This window comes from Myotis yumanensis, unplaced genomic scaffold, assembly GCF_028538775.1.
Source record: "Myotis yumanensis isolate MYYU_CA2020_CCGP unplaced genomic scaffold, mMyoYum1.0.hap1 SCAF_1, whole genome shotgun sequence".
Lineage (NCBI taxonomy): Eukaryota > Metazoa > Chordata > Mammalia > Chiroptera > Vespertilionidae > Myotis > Myotis yumanensis.
In genome coordinates this window covers 194,307,655-194,324,068 of record NW_027223752.1, presented here as the reverse complement: position 1 = coordinate 194,324,068, position 16,414 = coordinate 194,307,655, and the positions used below count along the sequence as shown (strand labels likewise).

General features: G+C 42.1%; 1 protein-coding gene across 6 annotated transcripts in view; it reads right to left on the bottom strand.

Annotated features, from left to right (window-relative positions):
* Positions 1-16,414, bottom strand: part of ANKRD17 (ankyrin repeat domain 17) — a 177,967-nt gene that overhangs the window by 2,579 nt on the left and 158,974 nt on the right. For all 6 annotated transcript variants that reach the window (XM_070395149.1, XM_070395186.1, XM_070395159.1 and 3 more), the window contains 2 exons: positions 10,611-10,808; positions 2,231-2,479 (listed from right to left, as the gene is read on the bottom strand). In XM_070395149.1, the coding sequence (XP_070251250.1) occupies positions 2,231-2,479; positions 10,611-10,808 (447 nt within the window). The remainder of the gene's footprint in view (positions 1-2,230; positions 2,480-10,610; positions 10,809-16,414) is intronic.

Here is a 16,414-nt window from a genome sequence, read left to right as displayed (position 1 = left end):
TGCAGCCCAGCCAATATAATGGCATATAAGGAACGTTTTAATAAAAATTTCGTTAACGTAATTTTTACAATATCCTGTTATAATCTATACTAATAAAAGAGAAACATGGTAATTAGTGTACCACCACTACCCTTTTCATTGGCTAATCAGTGAGTATATGCAAATTAACTGTCAGCCAAGATGGCGGCCGGCAGCCAGGCAGCTGGAAGCAAACATGAGGCTCGCTTGCTTCAGTGAAGGAGGATTCCAATGTTCCCCGCCTGCCTTGCCGGCCTCTGAGCTGGCAGTTTGAAACTTTGTAACAAATATAGAAGCTAAACAGCCGCCGGGATCTCAGAGCTGGAGTTATACATTGTTTCAATTATAGAACGCAAACAAAGCAGCGGAAGGCTCAGAGCTAGAGCAGGAGCTAAAGCTGGCCCAGAATAAAAAAAAAAAAAGAAAAAAAGGAGCGGTTGGGAGCTTCAGTCAATCGCCAGCCTGAAGGCAGCCCTCAGCCCCTCACCCAGACTGGCCAGGCACCCCAGTGGGGACCCCCACCCTGAAGGGTGTGTGACCAGCTGCAAACAGCCATCATCCCCTCATCCAGGCTGGCCAGGCACCCCAGTGGGGATCCCCACCCTGATCCAGGACACTCTTCAGGGCAAACCAGCCGGCCCCCAGGCCTCTATCCTATATAGTAAAAGGATAATATGCCTCCCAGCACCGGGATCAGCGGAGCCGTGAGGCCTCCAGGCACCGGATCAGCGTGACAGTGGGCAGCGCCCAAACCCCCTGATCGCCCTGCGACTCTGTGTGTGACAGGGTGCGGCGTCCCAATCCCGATCGGCCCTGCTCTGTGTGTGACAGGGTAGAGCCATAACCTCCCCATCGGCCCTGTCCTGAGTGTGACAGTGGCAGCGCCCCAACCCCCTGATTGGCCCTGCTCTGTGGGTGATAGAGGGCAGCGCCCCAAACCCCCCCCCCGCCCCCGACGGGCCTTGCTCTGTGTGTGATGGGGTAGAGCCATAACCTCCCCATTGGCCCTGCCCTGAGTGTGACAGTGGCAGCGCCCCAACCCCGATCCGCCCTGCTCTGTGTGTGACAGGGGGTGGTGCCCTAACTCCCCTATTGGCCCTACTCTGTGAGTGACAGGGGGGAGCTCCCCAACCCCCTGATGGGCCCTGCTCTGTGCGTGACAGGGTACGGAGCCCCAACCCCCCTGATGGGCCCTGCTCTGTGCGTGACAGGTGGCAGTGCCCCAATCCCCTGATTGGCCCTGCTCTGTGCGTGACGGGGGGTGGCGCCGCAACCTCCCCATCGACCCTGCCTTGAGTGTGACAGGGGGCGGTGCCCCAACCCCCCAATCGGCCCTACCCTGAGCGTGACTGAGGGTGGCATCGCAATCTCCCAATCCGCCCTGCTCTGTGCATGACAGGGGGCGGCACCCCAACTCCCCAATCAGCCCTGCTCTGAGCCCGACCAGGGGCTGCACCTAGGGATTGGGCCTGCCCTCTGCCACCCAGGAGCAGGCCTAAGCCAGCAGGTCGTTATCTCCCGAGGGGTCCCAGACTGCGAGAGGGCACAGGGAGGGCTGAGGGACCCCCTCCTTCCCCCCCGAGTACACAAATTTTTGTGCACCGGGCCTCTAGTTATTAATAACAAGCTACAATGTTTGCTAATGACTGATTACTATAATTGTGTTGCATTCATTTCCCTTACACGCCTTACATCCAGGCGCACTATTTCTTTCCATTAATACTAGCAGCGAATATTTTAGCAGCCAATTGCCATGTCATTATGACTTGTTTAGAGTGCACAACAGGAAATATTTTGCTTTCGGAGAACAAGAAAAATAGGTTAATTTGCATTACACTTATTAATTTGTGCAGTTATCTAGTGTCTGGTAAGTTAATGTTCAAGGAAAAATATTAATTTTTATTAAAATGTTCTATTATTTTATGTTAACAATTACTCATTTATTTCAGCCCTTTGTATTCAGCATGTCTCTATCAAAATAAACCTATGTGTTTATGAAAATTGAAGCTTTTTGGTTTTTTTTGCGGCCCACATAAACTTAAACCTTGTTTACTTGACCCATGTTAGCCTTTGAGTTTGACATGCTTGCATTAGACTATTTTCAAAAAGCAATGATAAATTTGATGGGAGGTAATATGGGAACAGTAAATGTTCTGAACTCTTAAATAAAAGTGATTACTTAATTTCCTGTAAGCAGAAAAGCATATCATACCTTGATTGCCACCAATCCCTTCAAAAGACCAGATGCCACTATGCCCTACTGATGTGGACAAATTACTCCCAATAACAGATGGAGCTGAAGTTCCAGTTTGCCTGATACGTGCAGATCGTTCAGTCCCAATAGGGACTGGAACTTTTCTGTCCTGAGAGACGTTGCTGGGCTTTTCTGACCCTAAAGGTACTGATGATGGGGCAGGAGAAGGTGCACGAACTCCGGAGGATACTGACTGTGCAGGAGAATCTAGAGAAAAGATATTTTGAAATAGTATACATGTCATCTATAGAGCATGAAATTTTGTAAAACCAAATCTTAAATCTAAAGATGTCTTAAATATACATTCTGAAGAAAAATAAAATATGAGAAAAATGTTTAAATAATAAGTAATGCATGTTAAAATTTAAAGTTCCATGACTTCATACTCATTTTTTAATGTGGTGCACCTGGTGCACAATTTTTCCATTTAGTTATTTGATAATTGAATGTGAAGATGTACATGCTGCAACTATACATGTAATAAACCATTAAACTAATTAATATTTAAATTAATTAATCCTTGACATTGAGTAAAATATACCAGAGCAATGAGAAGAAAATAATTAAATTTTTTAAAAAATGGAGGTAGGGAAAATCATGCCTATTTTGACAAGTCCCAATCATGAGGATATTTTTCCATTGATTTTTAGAGAGAACGGAAGAGAGAAGAGGGAAAGACAGAAATATCGATGTGAGAGAACACATCGATTGGTTGCCTCCTGCACAGGCCCGACCAGGGCAGATCCTGCAACCCAGGTATATGCCCTTGACCAGAGGGTGACACGCTATCCACTGAGCCAAATTGGCTAGGGCCCTTGGTATCCTATATAATAAAAGCCTAGTATGCTAAGTGTTTGATCATCCGGTAGTCCATTCAAACAACCAAAGCGTAATATGTTAATGATATGCTAAGGCCGCTCAACTGCTTGCTATGATGTGCACTGACCACCAGGGTGCAGATGCTCTGACCAGTAGGTTAGCTTGCTGCTGGGGTCTGGCCAATCATGACTAAGATGGGCCGGACATGCCCTGGGGCCCTCTCACGGTCCCTCCCGGCTGGCCAACGTCCCACATCCCTTCCCGGCTCTGATCGTGCACTGGTGAGGTCCCTTGGCCTGGCCTGTGCCCTCTTGCAATCCGGGACCTCTTGGGGGATGTCGGAGAGCCAGTTTCAGCCCAATCCTGCAGGCCAGGCCAAGGGACCCCACTGTTGCATGAATTCATGCACCGGGCCTCTAGTATTATGCTAAAAAACAAAGGACTCAGATATCTAGCAAGTCTGGAAAAGCTAGCTGAAGAAAAAAATAAGTTTCTTTAAATCAGTACTTCACAGAATCTTAATATGCTTATAAAATATCAAAATACTATGCGGTATACCTGAAACTAATACAAATTAACATTGACTGTAAACTATAATTTAAAAAATAAAAAACAAGAAAAAGCTATGCCTCACTACCCGACTTTCTTTTACTATATATATATATATATATATATATATATATATAGTGTGTGTGTGTGTGTGTGTGTGTGTGTGTGTGTGTGTCTACACCCAAAGGAATTCAGGTAGTTAATAAATTTGCAAAAATCTCTCTTTCTACATTCATGCACACAGACACAAAAGCATGTTTCTATTTCCTGAAGCACTTCCCCAGGAATTTGGAAGACAAAGAAAAATTCAATAAGATTAGCCTGAATATGTTTTAAAAAAGACTTCTCATATATAGTTTATAATCATATAGACTGGAAAGTACTGTGAAGATCAAGTCCATCTTAACTAAGGCTTGCAGAGGTCTATTTTTTGGTTAAGTTGATAGGATCATCTATCTGTGAGTTATAGTGACATTAACTAAAAAGAGTGAATGTGAAAGCACTTCATAAATTATACTTATTATACAGATGTTATTATTGGGGACCAAAAACATGGAACATGATAGGCTTATCTTAATAAAAGCCTAGGTGGCATCACGCCCTCATGTGACGTTGTCACAAGATGGCTGCCACAAGATGGCTGGCAGGGGAGGGCAGTTGTGGGCGATCGGGCTGGCAGGGGAGGGAAGTTGTGGGTGATCTGGACAGCAGGGGAGCAGTTAGGGGTCAATCAGGCTGGCAGGGGTGATCAGGCTGGCAGGCAGAAGCGGTTAGGGGCAATCAGGCCGGCAGGCAGGCAAGCAGTTAGGAGCCAGTGGTCCTGGATTGTGAGAGGGATGTCCCAGATTGGGGAGGGTGCAGGCTGGGTTGAGGGACACCCCTCAATAAGGTCTAAAAAAGCTGGTGCAATAGGAGCCCTATGAACTCTTAAAAGTACTTGCTGAAGCTTCCTTCCAGGATAAAGCTCCATACTGGTAAGAAACTTCTGGGAACAGATTCCAAACTGAGCAGGAAAGGACAACCGATGCAAAGAGAACATCCAGTCAAGAGCAGGGCAGATGGGGTGTGGTGGGTGGGTAAGGACAATAAAGCCAACACATGAAGTATAAGACTATATTTTTGCACACCTCCCTACAAGAGGAATTCTGGCACCTTTAAGCTAGAAAACATATCCTGACCCACAAATTGCTTCTATAAATTCAGGAAAACTAATTTCATTTAAAACTGCAAAACACAATAGGAATGCAGTAAAATTCCATAGAAAGCTATTATATGAAATAAAAGATATGGATTTTTGTAGACAACAAAAGCATGCCAGAAAGAAAGCTATATCCTAATATTCCAAAGGCACATTAAAAAGAAACTATACCCTAAAATTCCAAAGTGAGCCATAAGAAAAACAACAACAACAACTAAAAATGAACAGCATAATTCTAAATTAGTAAAACTGGAAACAAGATGACAAAACTCAGGAAAGTATTAAAATGAAAGAAGACTCCAGAAAAGACTAATAAATTCAACTATATATAAGGAATGCAAGATGGTATAAAGACTAGGGATAAACAAAATTTTGTTTATTGCTTTTTAAACCATGTGTTGAAAGGGCATAATTACATTCCTGTGAAAAATGAACCCAGAACAATTAACACCAAGACATAGTCAAAGGAAGCGGCAGGAAGGCAGGCAGGCAGGATGGTCAGAAGGAAGGATGAATGAACCTTACTTTCCCCGAGGCCCATTCCCAGGAACCTGCCCTAACCTGTGTGTATGATCTAGTTTTTCTTTTCCTGTATCCTACCAAAAACAAAAGCAAAGCAAAATGAGGGCAACTCTATAACATTCTGTTTAAATGAACAGAATAACTAGGCTTGCCTGCTGACCTGCCCCATTTAGACATTTGCCCTTTTCGTAGATTCTGCCACCACACTAATCATAGTTTTTATCACATGACTGTTTTCTGCTTTCACCCTGCAGGTTTACTGGACTAAGGACAAGCATCTGACTAAAGAACGATCCATTTCAGGCTAGCCAGCAATCTTTGACTGGCCTGGCCTGACTTGAACATATGAGCTGAACCAATCATATTCCTTATTCAGGAAGATGCAATTAACAAACAGAGAAAAACTGGTTAATTAACTATGAACTGACTCTTTGAAAACTACACACAAGATGAGATTATGAAAAAGTCTAGGTATAAAGAGAGTAAACAAAGAAGACTCACAAGAAACAGACCATGAGTAAGAGACCATAAATCCTCTAAAGCAGCGGTTCTCAACCTGTGGGTCGAGGCCCCTTTGGGGGTCGAACGACCCTTTCACAGGGGTCACCTAAGACCATCGGAAAACACATATATAATTACATATTGTTTTTGTGATTAATCACTATGCTTTAATTATGTTCAATTTGTAACAATGAAAATACAACCTGCATATCAGATATTTACATTACGATTCATAACAGTAGCAAAATTACAGTTATGAAGTAGCAACGAAAATAATTTTATGGTTGGGGGTCACCACAACATGAGGAACTGCATTAAAGGGTCGCGGCATTAGGAAGGTTGAGAACCACTGCTCTAAAGAGAGACATGGAAAGAATAGCTGTCCCAAACCCTTGCTGGTTCTGACAATGTCCCTGCATCGCCTTATCTTTTTTGTTGTTATTGTTAGTCCCCTCCCCAGGATAATTTTCCATTGATTTTTAGAGAGAGTGGAAGAAAGGGAGAGAGACATAGAGAGAGAAACATCAATGTGAGAGAGACACATCCATTGGCTGCCTCCTGCAAGCGCCCTAACCTGGGCCAGGAATCTGGCTTGCAACCAAGGTACACGTCCTTAACAGGAATCAAACCTGGGACCCTTCAGAATGAGGGCTAACACTCTATCCACTGAGCTAAACCGACTAGGGACCTGCATACCTTAAAGTAAACACCATTTTCCTTGAGATTCCTTCCATAGATCTATATTCCTTCCTATGAAAAGAGCCTAATTATTATAATTTCTTTGATTAGAAAACAGCAAAATCTAATTCAGAGCCATGTTATTTTAAAATAAACCAGCTTATATAATTGGAGAAAAAAAACAGGTTTTTAGAAGTTTTGTGGGGCCTTATACAATCTTGGGAACCTTTTTCAGAAAAAGAATAGAAAATTAGGTAAAGACCTTGGCAGGGCCCCTTGCAAATGAGGTACTCTGAAGCTTAAGCTTCACTGGATTCACGGTAAATCCACTTCAGCTTTGAAATGACAGAGTTCTGAATTCAAATCGAAAGAGCAATATGACTTACAAACTGAAAAAGTGTTCCTGCAGGAAAATTACACTGTATTTTCTTCATTCAGTGTTTACTAAACTATAGATCATGAGATGAATGTGGTTGGTCATGACTAGCATAAAATTTTTAAAGGTTAAAGAAAGAAAACAGAATAGAAAATACCAATGTGAAACATACAGGAGTCAGTTTTGTAAATATGTTATTTCAACTATACACAACATGTACATGCATAGTGAATGTAAAATTAGTTTTTTCCTTTCAAAATTGTAATGGTTTTTTATTGCTTTTTGATCTGACATTTTATAAGATTGAATGTCAAAATGGCCCATTGACTAATTTGCCAAGGACTGAAACTCACAGACCAGAGCCAGTGATCAGTAATCAATGCACGAACTGGCTGAGTGTTGGTAGGATAGACTTTAGCAGTTTGAGTGAGATAAGGTCTCAGGTGACCTCTACCCATCCGGTGTGCAGAGGCTCTTAGACATCACCAATCTGTTGTGGGGCCTCAAGAAGGGATTCTTTTCATGTGAACCAACTGCCTAGAGAAGAGTTGGAGTCAGACAAAACAAACTAAATTGTCATTAAAAAGCAACAATATTTAGATTTATATTAGGTAAGGAAAGTGCAAATTAGTTAAAAATTGAATATCAGAGGTAAAAGTGTGAGGGTCTTGCCTGAACCAATCATTCTAAAAGTTGCAAAATAATGACTATAAATTCCATGTAAATTAATGAGTTATTATATTCTAAGGAATAGTGTTCCCTTCTCTTGCACTTAAAATTTTATGTATATCATTATGGTCTCATGGATTGCTTTATCCAATGAGCTGCCATTATTCATTTTGGTGGTCAAGTTGTCCTGAATTTGGCCAGTGAAACCCCTTCAAACTGTCTCCCGTCTCCTTTTGACATATCCCTATCATTCTGAGCACTTAATTACTTTCTGACACGGTAAGACTTTGTGACACTATAAAGCTCTCCTTACACTTCCTATGTCCTAGGTCAGGGGTCCTCAAACTTTTTAAACAGGGGGCCAGTTCACTGTCCCTCAGACGGTTGGAGGGCCGGACTATAGCTTAAAAAAAACTATGAACAAATTCCTATGCACAGTGCACATATCTTATTTTGAAGTAAAAAAACAAAACGGGTACAAATACAATATTTGTATTTGCATGTGGCCCGTGCGCCGTAGTTTGAGGACTCCTGCCCTAGGTATTTCTCCAAGAAGCTCTAGCCTTTTTTAGTGGAAAAAATTATTTAACAGGAAGATCTGGACACTAAGTATGCTCACTGCTGCTGCTGATTCATTGTTTTCAGTAGATTGAGCTAGAGGAAACATGACAATTTTATATGATTCCATCCAATACATATGTAACTGAAAATCATGAATTCACATTGATCCTCTAATTCCATATGGTTTTCCTTGCCTTACTCCATTTGCACACTTCTGTCTTCTCACATCTTCATCAGTATATTTATTTATTCATTTCTCAATCCTACATTATATCCCATGTAGTTTTAGAACTGCATGTACATAATATTACTAAAAAAAACCTGTTCTAAGTAGAACTGAAGATCTGTCTGTTGAAATCTATTTGTCTTTTGAATGAAGGGCCCATTATTTTCTTCTTATACTGGTACATTATTTTCATACTTCTTACATTATTTCTGGCATGTTTCTATCACAATCACTTTGAATGCTTTCTTAAACCATTCTCATTTAGTGACATCTGTGCAAGGATAATCAACATTCTTTCTTTGTGACAGTCCTTATTATTTGACAAACACAAAAGAACTATACAGCATGTAAATTAATAATGCCATGCTTTAAGTGGCAATGCACTTTTTAAATTTTTTACTTATTGACTGATTTTAAAGAGAGAGGAAAGGGAGGGACAGAAAGAAGAAGGGAGGGAAGGAGAGAAAAGGGAGATGGGATGTAGGGAGAGAGGTAGAGAGAGAGAGAGAGAGAGAGATGATAGATAAATATCGATTTGTTGTTCCACTTATTTATGCATTCATTGGTTAATTCTTATATGTGCCCTGACCAGGTATTGAACCCTCAAACCTTGGCATATTAGGATGACGCTCTAACTGAGCAACCTGGGCAGTGCCAGCAATGTACTTTGATATGCTCTTAAATATTTAATATTTTAAAAATATGTTTTTATCCAGTTTAGAGAGGAAGGGAGAGGGAGAGAGATAGAAACATTGATGAAAGAGAAACATCAACATCTGTCGGATGCCTCCTATATGCCCCCTACTGGGGACTGAGACTGCAACCTGGCCATGTGCCCTGATTGGGAACAAACCTGTAATATCTCATGGTGCATGGGTTGATGCTCAGTGAGCTACACTAGCTGGGCTAATTTTTTTTAATTCTATTAACCAGGCTCTCTTACCTGGGTTCTAACACTCATAGGAAAAATTCATAGTTTAAAAAATTGTTCTTACTATAATTTCCTCAAGGAGAAAGTAATTTGATGTCTTTATTCTCACACAGAGAAAATTAAAAACACAAAAAACCAATAGCCTTACTACAGAATTCTGTTAATATGACTTGAATTCCCTATTTATGACATCTTCCTTAGTTTGAAAATCTAATTACTGCCTCCAAAATCTGACTAGTTAAAAATACACGTCATAATGTGAAATCAGTTGGGCTGTTAAATACAGTAAATGAGACTTAAAGGTAATCAAAAAGCATGTGATGTTTATACTTTAAATTTTTTAAAAAATCATATATATATATATATATACATATACACACACACACACACACACATATATATATATATGCATATATTATTTTAGCGAGAGAGGAAGGGAGAGGAAGAGAGAAACATCGATTGGTTGCCTCCCATCAACCTAGGTATGTGCCCTAACTGGAACTGAACCCACAACCCTTCGGTGCACAGGACAATGCTCTAACCAACTGAGACATACAGGCCAGGGCATTATTTATACTTTTAAGGTTAGAAAAGTTTCTCCTTGGTAGCTGTATTCTCAAACAAAACTGAAGTTAAGATAAATCAATAGGTGGTACAGTAAGGTATATTTTTTCCCCCTCAGATCCTTCTTATAAACCTCAATAAAATATTCTAGATTTGATATAATTAAGGTTGATTTCAGTAATTTAAAAACTTGGAAATTCTATTGAAATTCTTCCTACCATAGATGAATACAAATTACATTTTTTAAAAATCCTCACCTGAGCATATGTTTATTGGTTTTGGAGGGAGAGGAAGAAGAGAGAGAGAAACACTGATTGGTTGCCTCCTGTATGTGACCCACAAGGGATCAAACCTGCAACCTTTTGGTGTATAGGATGATGCTCCGACCAACTGAGTCACCCGTTCAGGGCCCAATTACATTTTTATAGTATTAAAATTATGATAAGGTTTAAAAGTTAAAGATTCTGAACTTTCAAAACTTAAATCCTTTAAAATGTTTAAGAAAACATATATGTTGCCCTGGCCGGTGTGGCTCAGTTGGCTAAGCATTGTCCCATGAACTAAGAAGTCGCTGGTTTGATTCTGGTCAGGGCTTGATCCCCAATAGGGGGCATGCAGTAGGCAGCTGATAGGTGTTTCTCTCATTGATGTTTCTCTCCCTCTCCCTAAAAAGAAAGGAAAAAAAAAAAGAAAAAAACATATCCACAAACGTCTTCTTAGGAAATTACAGTGTATATTACTCACCATTTGATGCTGATGAACCTGGGGTCAACAAACTAAGTGGGGAAAAATGTTGTCTATTAAAGTTAGCAGCTGCGGGTGCTCCTCCAAGGGGTGCCCCAGGTCCATACATCTGACCTCCTGAAAGGTTTGAGGCAAAGTTTCCCAAATGTGTAGAAGAAGGTGTTACAGAACCATATGGCGAGTCCATATTGACAATACCTATGATGGAGAAAATAATCATAATTTATAAAAGTTATCCCACCCCAGGAAAAAAAATTAGAAAAACTTAAAATTCTAAGAACCCTCCTAATATATATAAAAAAAAAAAATTTAAATATATTTTTTATTGATTTCAGAGAGGGAGGGAAAGGGAGAGATAGAAACATCAATGATGAGAGAGAATCATCGATCGGCTGCCTCTTGCACTCCCCGCACTAGGGATCGAGCCCGCAACCCAGGCATGTGCCCCTGCCCAGAATCAAACACACAACCCTTCAGTCCGCAGGCCGAAGCTCTATCCTCTAAGCCAGCAGTTCTCAACCTATGGGTCAAGACCCCTTTCGGGGTTGAACGACCCTTTCACAGGGGTCGCCTAAGACCATCGGGAAACACATATATAATTAATTACATACTGTTTTTGTGATTAATCACTATGCTTTAATTATGTTCAATTTGTAACAATGAAATTGGGGGTCACCACAACATGAGGTACTGTATTAAAGGGTTGCGGCATTAGGAAGGTTGAGAACCACTGCTCTAAGCCAAACTAGCTAGGGCTAAAAAAAAAATTTTAGATTAAAAAGTCTCCTTGCTTACTTCTTTGTCCACTGACCACCATTTCCCCCTCTATTTCATAAACGTAACTACAAAAATAATTATCAAGAAAAATATAATTCTAATAGTTAATATTTTATTATCTATATATATAAAAAGCCAGCAACTAGAACTCCGTAATGACCAGTTCCCGTGACGCCCACTGCAGCCTGTGAACTGTCTAGATCAGGAGTGGGGTAGCCGGCCAAACTCCCATGGTCCCTCCCCCCAGCCACCCCGCCCCCGATGGGCCTCCCCTACCCTGATCGAGGGCGGGGCAACTAGCCAACCGCCCTGGCCCCTCCCCCCGGGCGCCCTCCTCACGATCAACCCCCCACCCCGATCAGGAGTGGGGCTGGCCAGCCAACTGCCTACGGCCCCTCCCCCTGGCTGGCCCCACCCCCGATAAACCCCCCTTACACCAATGGGGAGAAGGGCCGGCCAACCTCCTGTGGCCCCTCAACCTGGCAGGCCCAGCCCTGATCTGCCCCAATTGGGGCTGGGCTGGCTGGACCCCACCTGTGCACGAATTCATGCACTGAGCCTCTAGTTTATTATAAAATACATGTATATTTAATATCAACACTGAAATTTAAATAAGTTAATGGCCAAGGAGTTACATAAAATTTTATCTTTAAAAAACTTAGGGGAAAGCCCTGGCCATTGTGGCTCAGTTGATTGGGCATCATCCCATCGACTGAAAGGCTGCTGGTTCAATTTCAGGTCAGGGCATATGCCTGGATAGCAGGCTGGATGCTTGTTGGGGGGCATGCAGGAGGCAGCCGATGATGTTCTCCTCTCACATTGATGTTTCTCTCTCTGTCTCCCTTGCCCTTCCTCTCTCTCTAAAAATCATAAAAAATATTTTAGAAAACAAAACAAACAAAACTTAGGGGGAAGGGAGGGTGAATAGGCAAAACAGAGGATTTTTAAGACACTGAGAGTACTTTGTATGATACTATAATTGTAGATTCTGATCATTAAACATTTGTTCAAATCCACAGGAATATACATCAGTCACTGAGAGTGAATCCTAATGCAAGCTAAGGACGTTGATAAGGATGTGTTGATGAAGGTTCATCAATTGTAACAATATTCCAGTCTTCTGCGGGATGCTGATGGGAGAAGGCTATACCTTTGTGGAGACAGCGGTATACAGAAAATCTGTACTTTTCTCTCAATTTTACTGTGAACCTAAAAGTACTATAAAAATTTAATAAATCCTTAACAAGAAAACTACAGGGGAAAAAGAAAAAGCTGTAACTATACTTCTGCAACAGAGAAATCTTGATGGTTAGCACCTTAACTAAGTGGCCATACTTTCCATAGCCAACACTGGGACAATGTCATTGAGTGCCTCCTGATGTAAGGCAGTGTGAGCTTCAAAACACCACCTCTCTGATGTTCTTGCTAGAAATGTTGGACTTTAATGTAGTCATGGGTTGAAGAAACAGTGAATCTGACATGTGAGACATTTTTTAGGGCAACTGGGCTCTTCAAAGGATTCAATGTCAAGAAGAACAAAGGAAGGTAGTAAGATGTTTTAGACTGGGAGAGAGTAAAGAGATATAGCAGGCCACAACCACCATGCCAAAGCAAAAGAAGAATCAGCTGCAGCCACTGCTGCCGCAGCCCCAGGTGCTCAAGCAGGAAGAGACTGGAGACAAAAACAATGGGAATCCTGTGGGAAGGCCCTCCCCACATGGCCAATGGAAAGCCTGGTGACCCCAAATCTGCCCCCAACTGGAATCCACCCACATGTCCAACATTAGCAGAATGGATGTTATTGCATGTGCATGCAATGAATGGGATACTACACTGCAATAAAAATAAACAAACTTTTGCTATAGGCAACCTGGATGAATCTCACAAATGTGATGTTGGAGTGAAAGGAGCCAGAAACAAAAGAATGCAGACTCTTTTCACAGAGGTCACCCTGGATCAAGGGGACTGATGATTCCACTACTGCTGAGTCTCTCACCTCCTCCCCAGGTCAGAGGCCCAGTTTAGGGAGGCTTAGGCCTCAGGTTTGGCCCATATGGTTGTGGTTGGTGGGGGGTCAATGCTGAGCCTCCTTTTACTGGGCCAGACCATGGTAGTCTTTCACAAAGAACAGAGACATCCTTGAAGGCTCACAAGCTGGTCACTTGTCAAGATTACTTGCCCCCTCCCTCACCCCAAGGATGACCCCAGGATACAGAAGACAAATCTGATGGCCACTGTTGATATGAGGACCTCTGTGCCTTCTGCCACCCAGGCCTCCTCAGTGAGACTATGCCTTCCCAGCTGAGCTAGAGGGAGCCCTCTGTGACCTAGTGGCCATATGTTTCCCTGTGGCCCTGTGACAGCTACTATGACAGTTACCATCCTTACTCAGTAACACCCACCCCTGTCCATCACGTCCCCCATATGGGGTCCAGTGTTTCATCACTGGGGTGAGGTGTGCGCTATTTCTGCTGATCCAGCCTCCAGGACCTCATCTTTGCTCCCTCAACTGCCTCCTGGGTCCTCTTTCCCCTTGCCAACAGACTGCTGAGCAGGAAACTTATTTGGTGCTATTTTTTGTGCGTCTGTCCACCCAGCCCCCAGTGCTGCCCTCGATTCCTGAGCCCTAGAACAGTTTCATACCATTCCCCTCTTCTGGCTGCTTGTTTTAGGTCCTTTTTGTTGATAACCCCTGCTCCCAATGTTGGCAGCTGCTCTGTGAAACTCCCCAAGGTGTCTGACCTGGGGTCAAGTTTGGATGACTGGGAGAGTCACTTCCCGAAAGGCCACTCTCCCTGCTTTTGGTTTTTGTAGTTTTGCTATCAGTAGCATGGCCAATACTGCTGTGGTCCGTGACTGTTCTCCTTGATAAATATACATCCCCTCACAGTCGCAGTGTCTGTGGCATTTCTGTGGCTTCCCCCACACTAAAGTATTTCTGCCCAAAATGAATGAGGCTCTTAGTGCCCTCGAGGCTCTCCAGACCTCCCAACATGGGAGAATTGGGAAACTTTTCACGAAGACTTCCTCCCTGGCCTCCCCATTCTTCTGGTGTCACTTTTTCTGGATTTGACACAGGTCCATGAGATGTGCTCTAAAGCCTCTGGTGGGCCTACCCTATTTCCTCTATAGCCCATTTTCCTTAAACTATGTAGTTGTGAGGACACCAGCCCTTTCATTTGAATTTTGTGGATCTCCACCTGGCCTATCTTTGGGTGGAAGCTGGACAGTCCTGACACGCTCTCCCGACCTCTGTCCCTACGTCACTGTCACTGGTTGTTTTCTGTGAAAACAGTGTGAGCAGGCTCAGTCTTGAACTGGCCCTGAGGAAATGGGTCAGGAGTTGTGTGGCCAAGAGGGAGGGATGAGACCCATTGGAGAATTGAAAATGAATTTTTTTCTTTTTAACAATTTTTATGTTAGTAATAAATGCAGTGGGGGGAAAAAAAAGACATAACAGCCAAAGGCAATGTGTGAACCTTGATTTCATCTTGGATCAAAAGGAAACACCCCCCCCCCACCACCACCACACACACACACACACACACACACACACACAGGCATAAAGGATGTATCTGGGATGAAGGTAATGCATATTTGGTGCTATTACTGAATTAGTGTTAATTTTCTGGGGTGTAGTAATAGTGGAATAGAGTTGTAAAGGCAAACATGCCTGTTTTAACCTGAATCTAATGAATTATCTTCTGATGGACTCTCAAGTTAAACTTCAATACTAATTTTGGCTCTCCTCAACTCTACACACTCCCTCAATCTTGCCTCCCTTATAGAGCTTACTGTATCTTTCCACAAAATAAGAATTTACTTCCTTTTTCTCTAAATCTTAATTTTACTCTTTCTCAACATATCACCTAGATTTTCATATTTTTTGAAAGGTGAAGTATTATAAATTGCAATTATTAAAAATGAAATATAAAAACATTTCCAATGCATTAGTATATTATCTTTCCAAATCAAATTATAGATTCTATTGCTTTAGTACAAGATAAATTGTTTTTGAAAGTACACATAAATACTTCAGCGAACCCCCAGCAAAGAAGTATTACTGATGTAAATGTTCATTATACTAGTCACACATTATTGAAATGAGTAAAAATAACAATCATTTCCCATTAAATTTAGAATTTTTTTGTTAGAGAATGCCATCCTATATCAGTGATGGCGAACCTATGACACACGTGTCAGAGATGACACATGAACTCATTTTTTTGGTTGATTTTTCTTTGTTAAATGGCATTTAAATATATAAAATAAATATCAAAAATATAAGTCTTTGTTTTACTATGGTTGCAAATATCAAAAAATTTCTATATGTGACACGGCACCAGAGTTAAGTTAGGGTTTTTCAAAATGCTGACAGGCTGAGCTCAAAAGGTTCACCATCACTGTCCTATATAATAAAAGGCTAATTAACATGCAAATCGACAGAACAGCGGAACGACTGGTCACTATGACGAGCACTGACCACCAGAAGGCAGACGCTCAATGCAGGAGCTGCCCCCTGGTGGTCAGTGCACTCCCACAGGGGGAACACCGCTCAGCCAGAAGCCCTGAGTTGGGCTCACGGCTGGCGAGCACAGAGGCGGTGATGGGAACCTCTCTGCCTCCGTGGCAGCGCTAAGGATGTCCGACTGAAGGCTTAGGCCCGCTCCCTATGGAGAGCCATCAGCTGGACATCCCCCGAGGGCTCCTGGACTGCGAGAGGGCACAGGCTGGGCTGAGGGACGCATCCACCAAGTGCACAAATTTCATGTACCGGGCCTCTAGTGTCTTTAATAACACAGATCAGGTTGGCAATCTTTCTGTAAAGGGCTAAATAGTAAATATTTATAGGCTGTCATTAGAGCAAAAAAGCAACTATAACAATATTAAATGAATGGGCATGGCTGATTTCAACAAAGCTTTGTGAACACTAAAATTTGAATTTCCTATTTTTTTGTGTTACTAATATTCTTTAAAAGTTTTTTTAAAAATACACTTAAAAAATCTTATACAATCTTATATCTCAG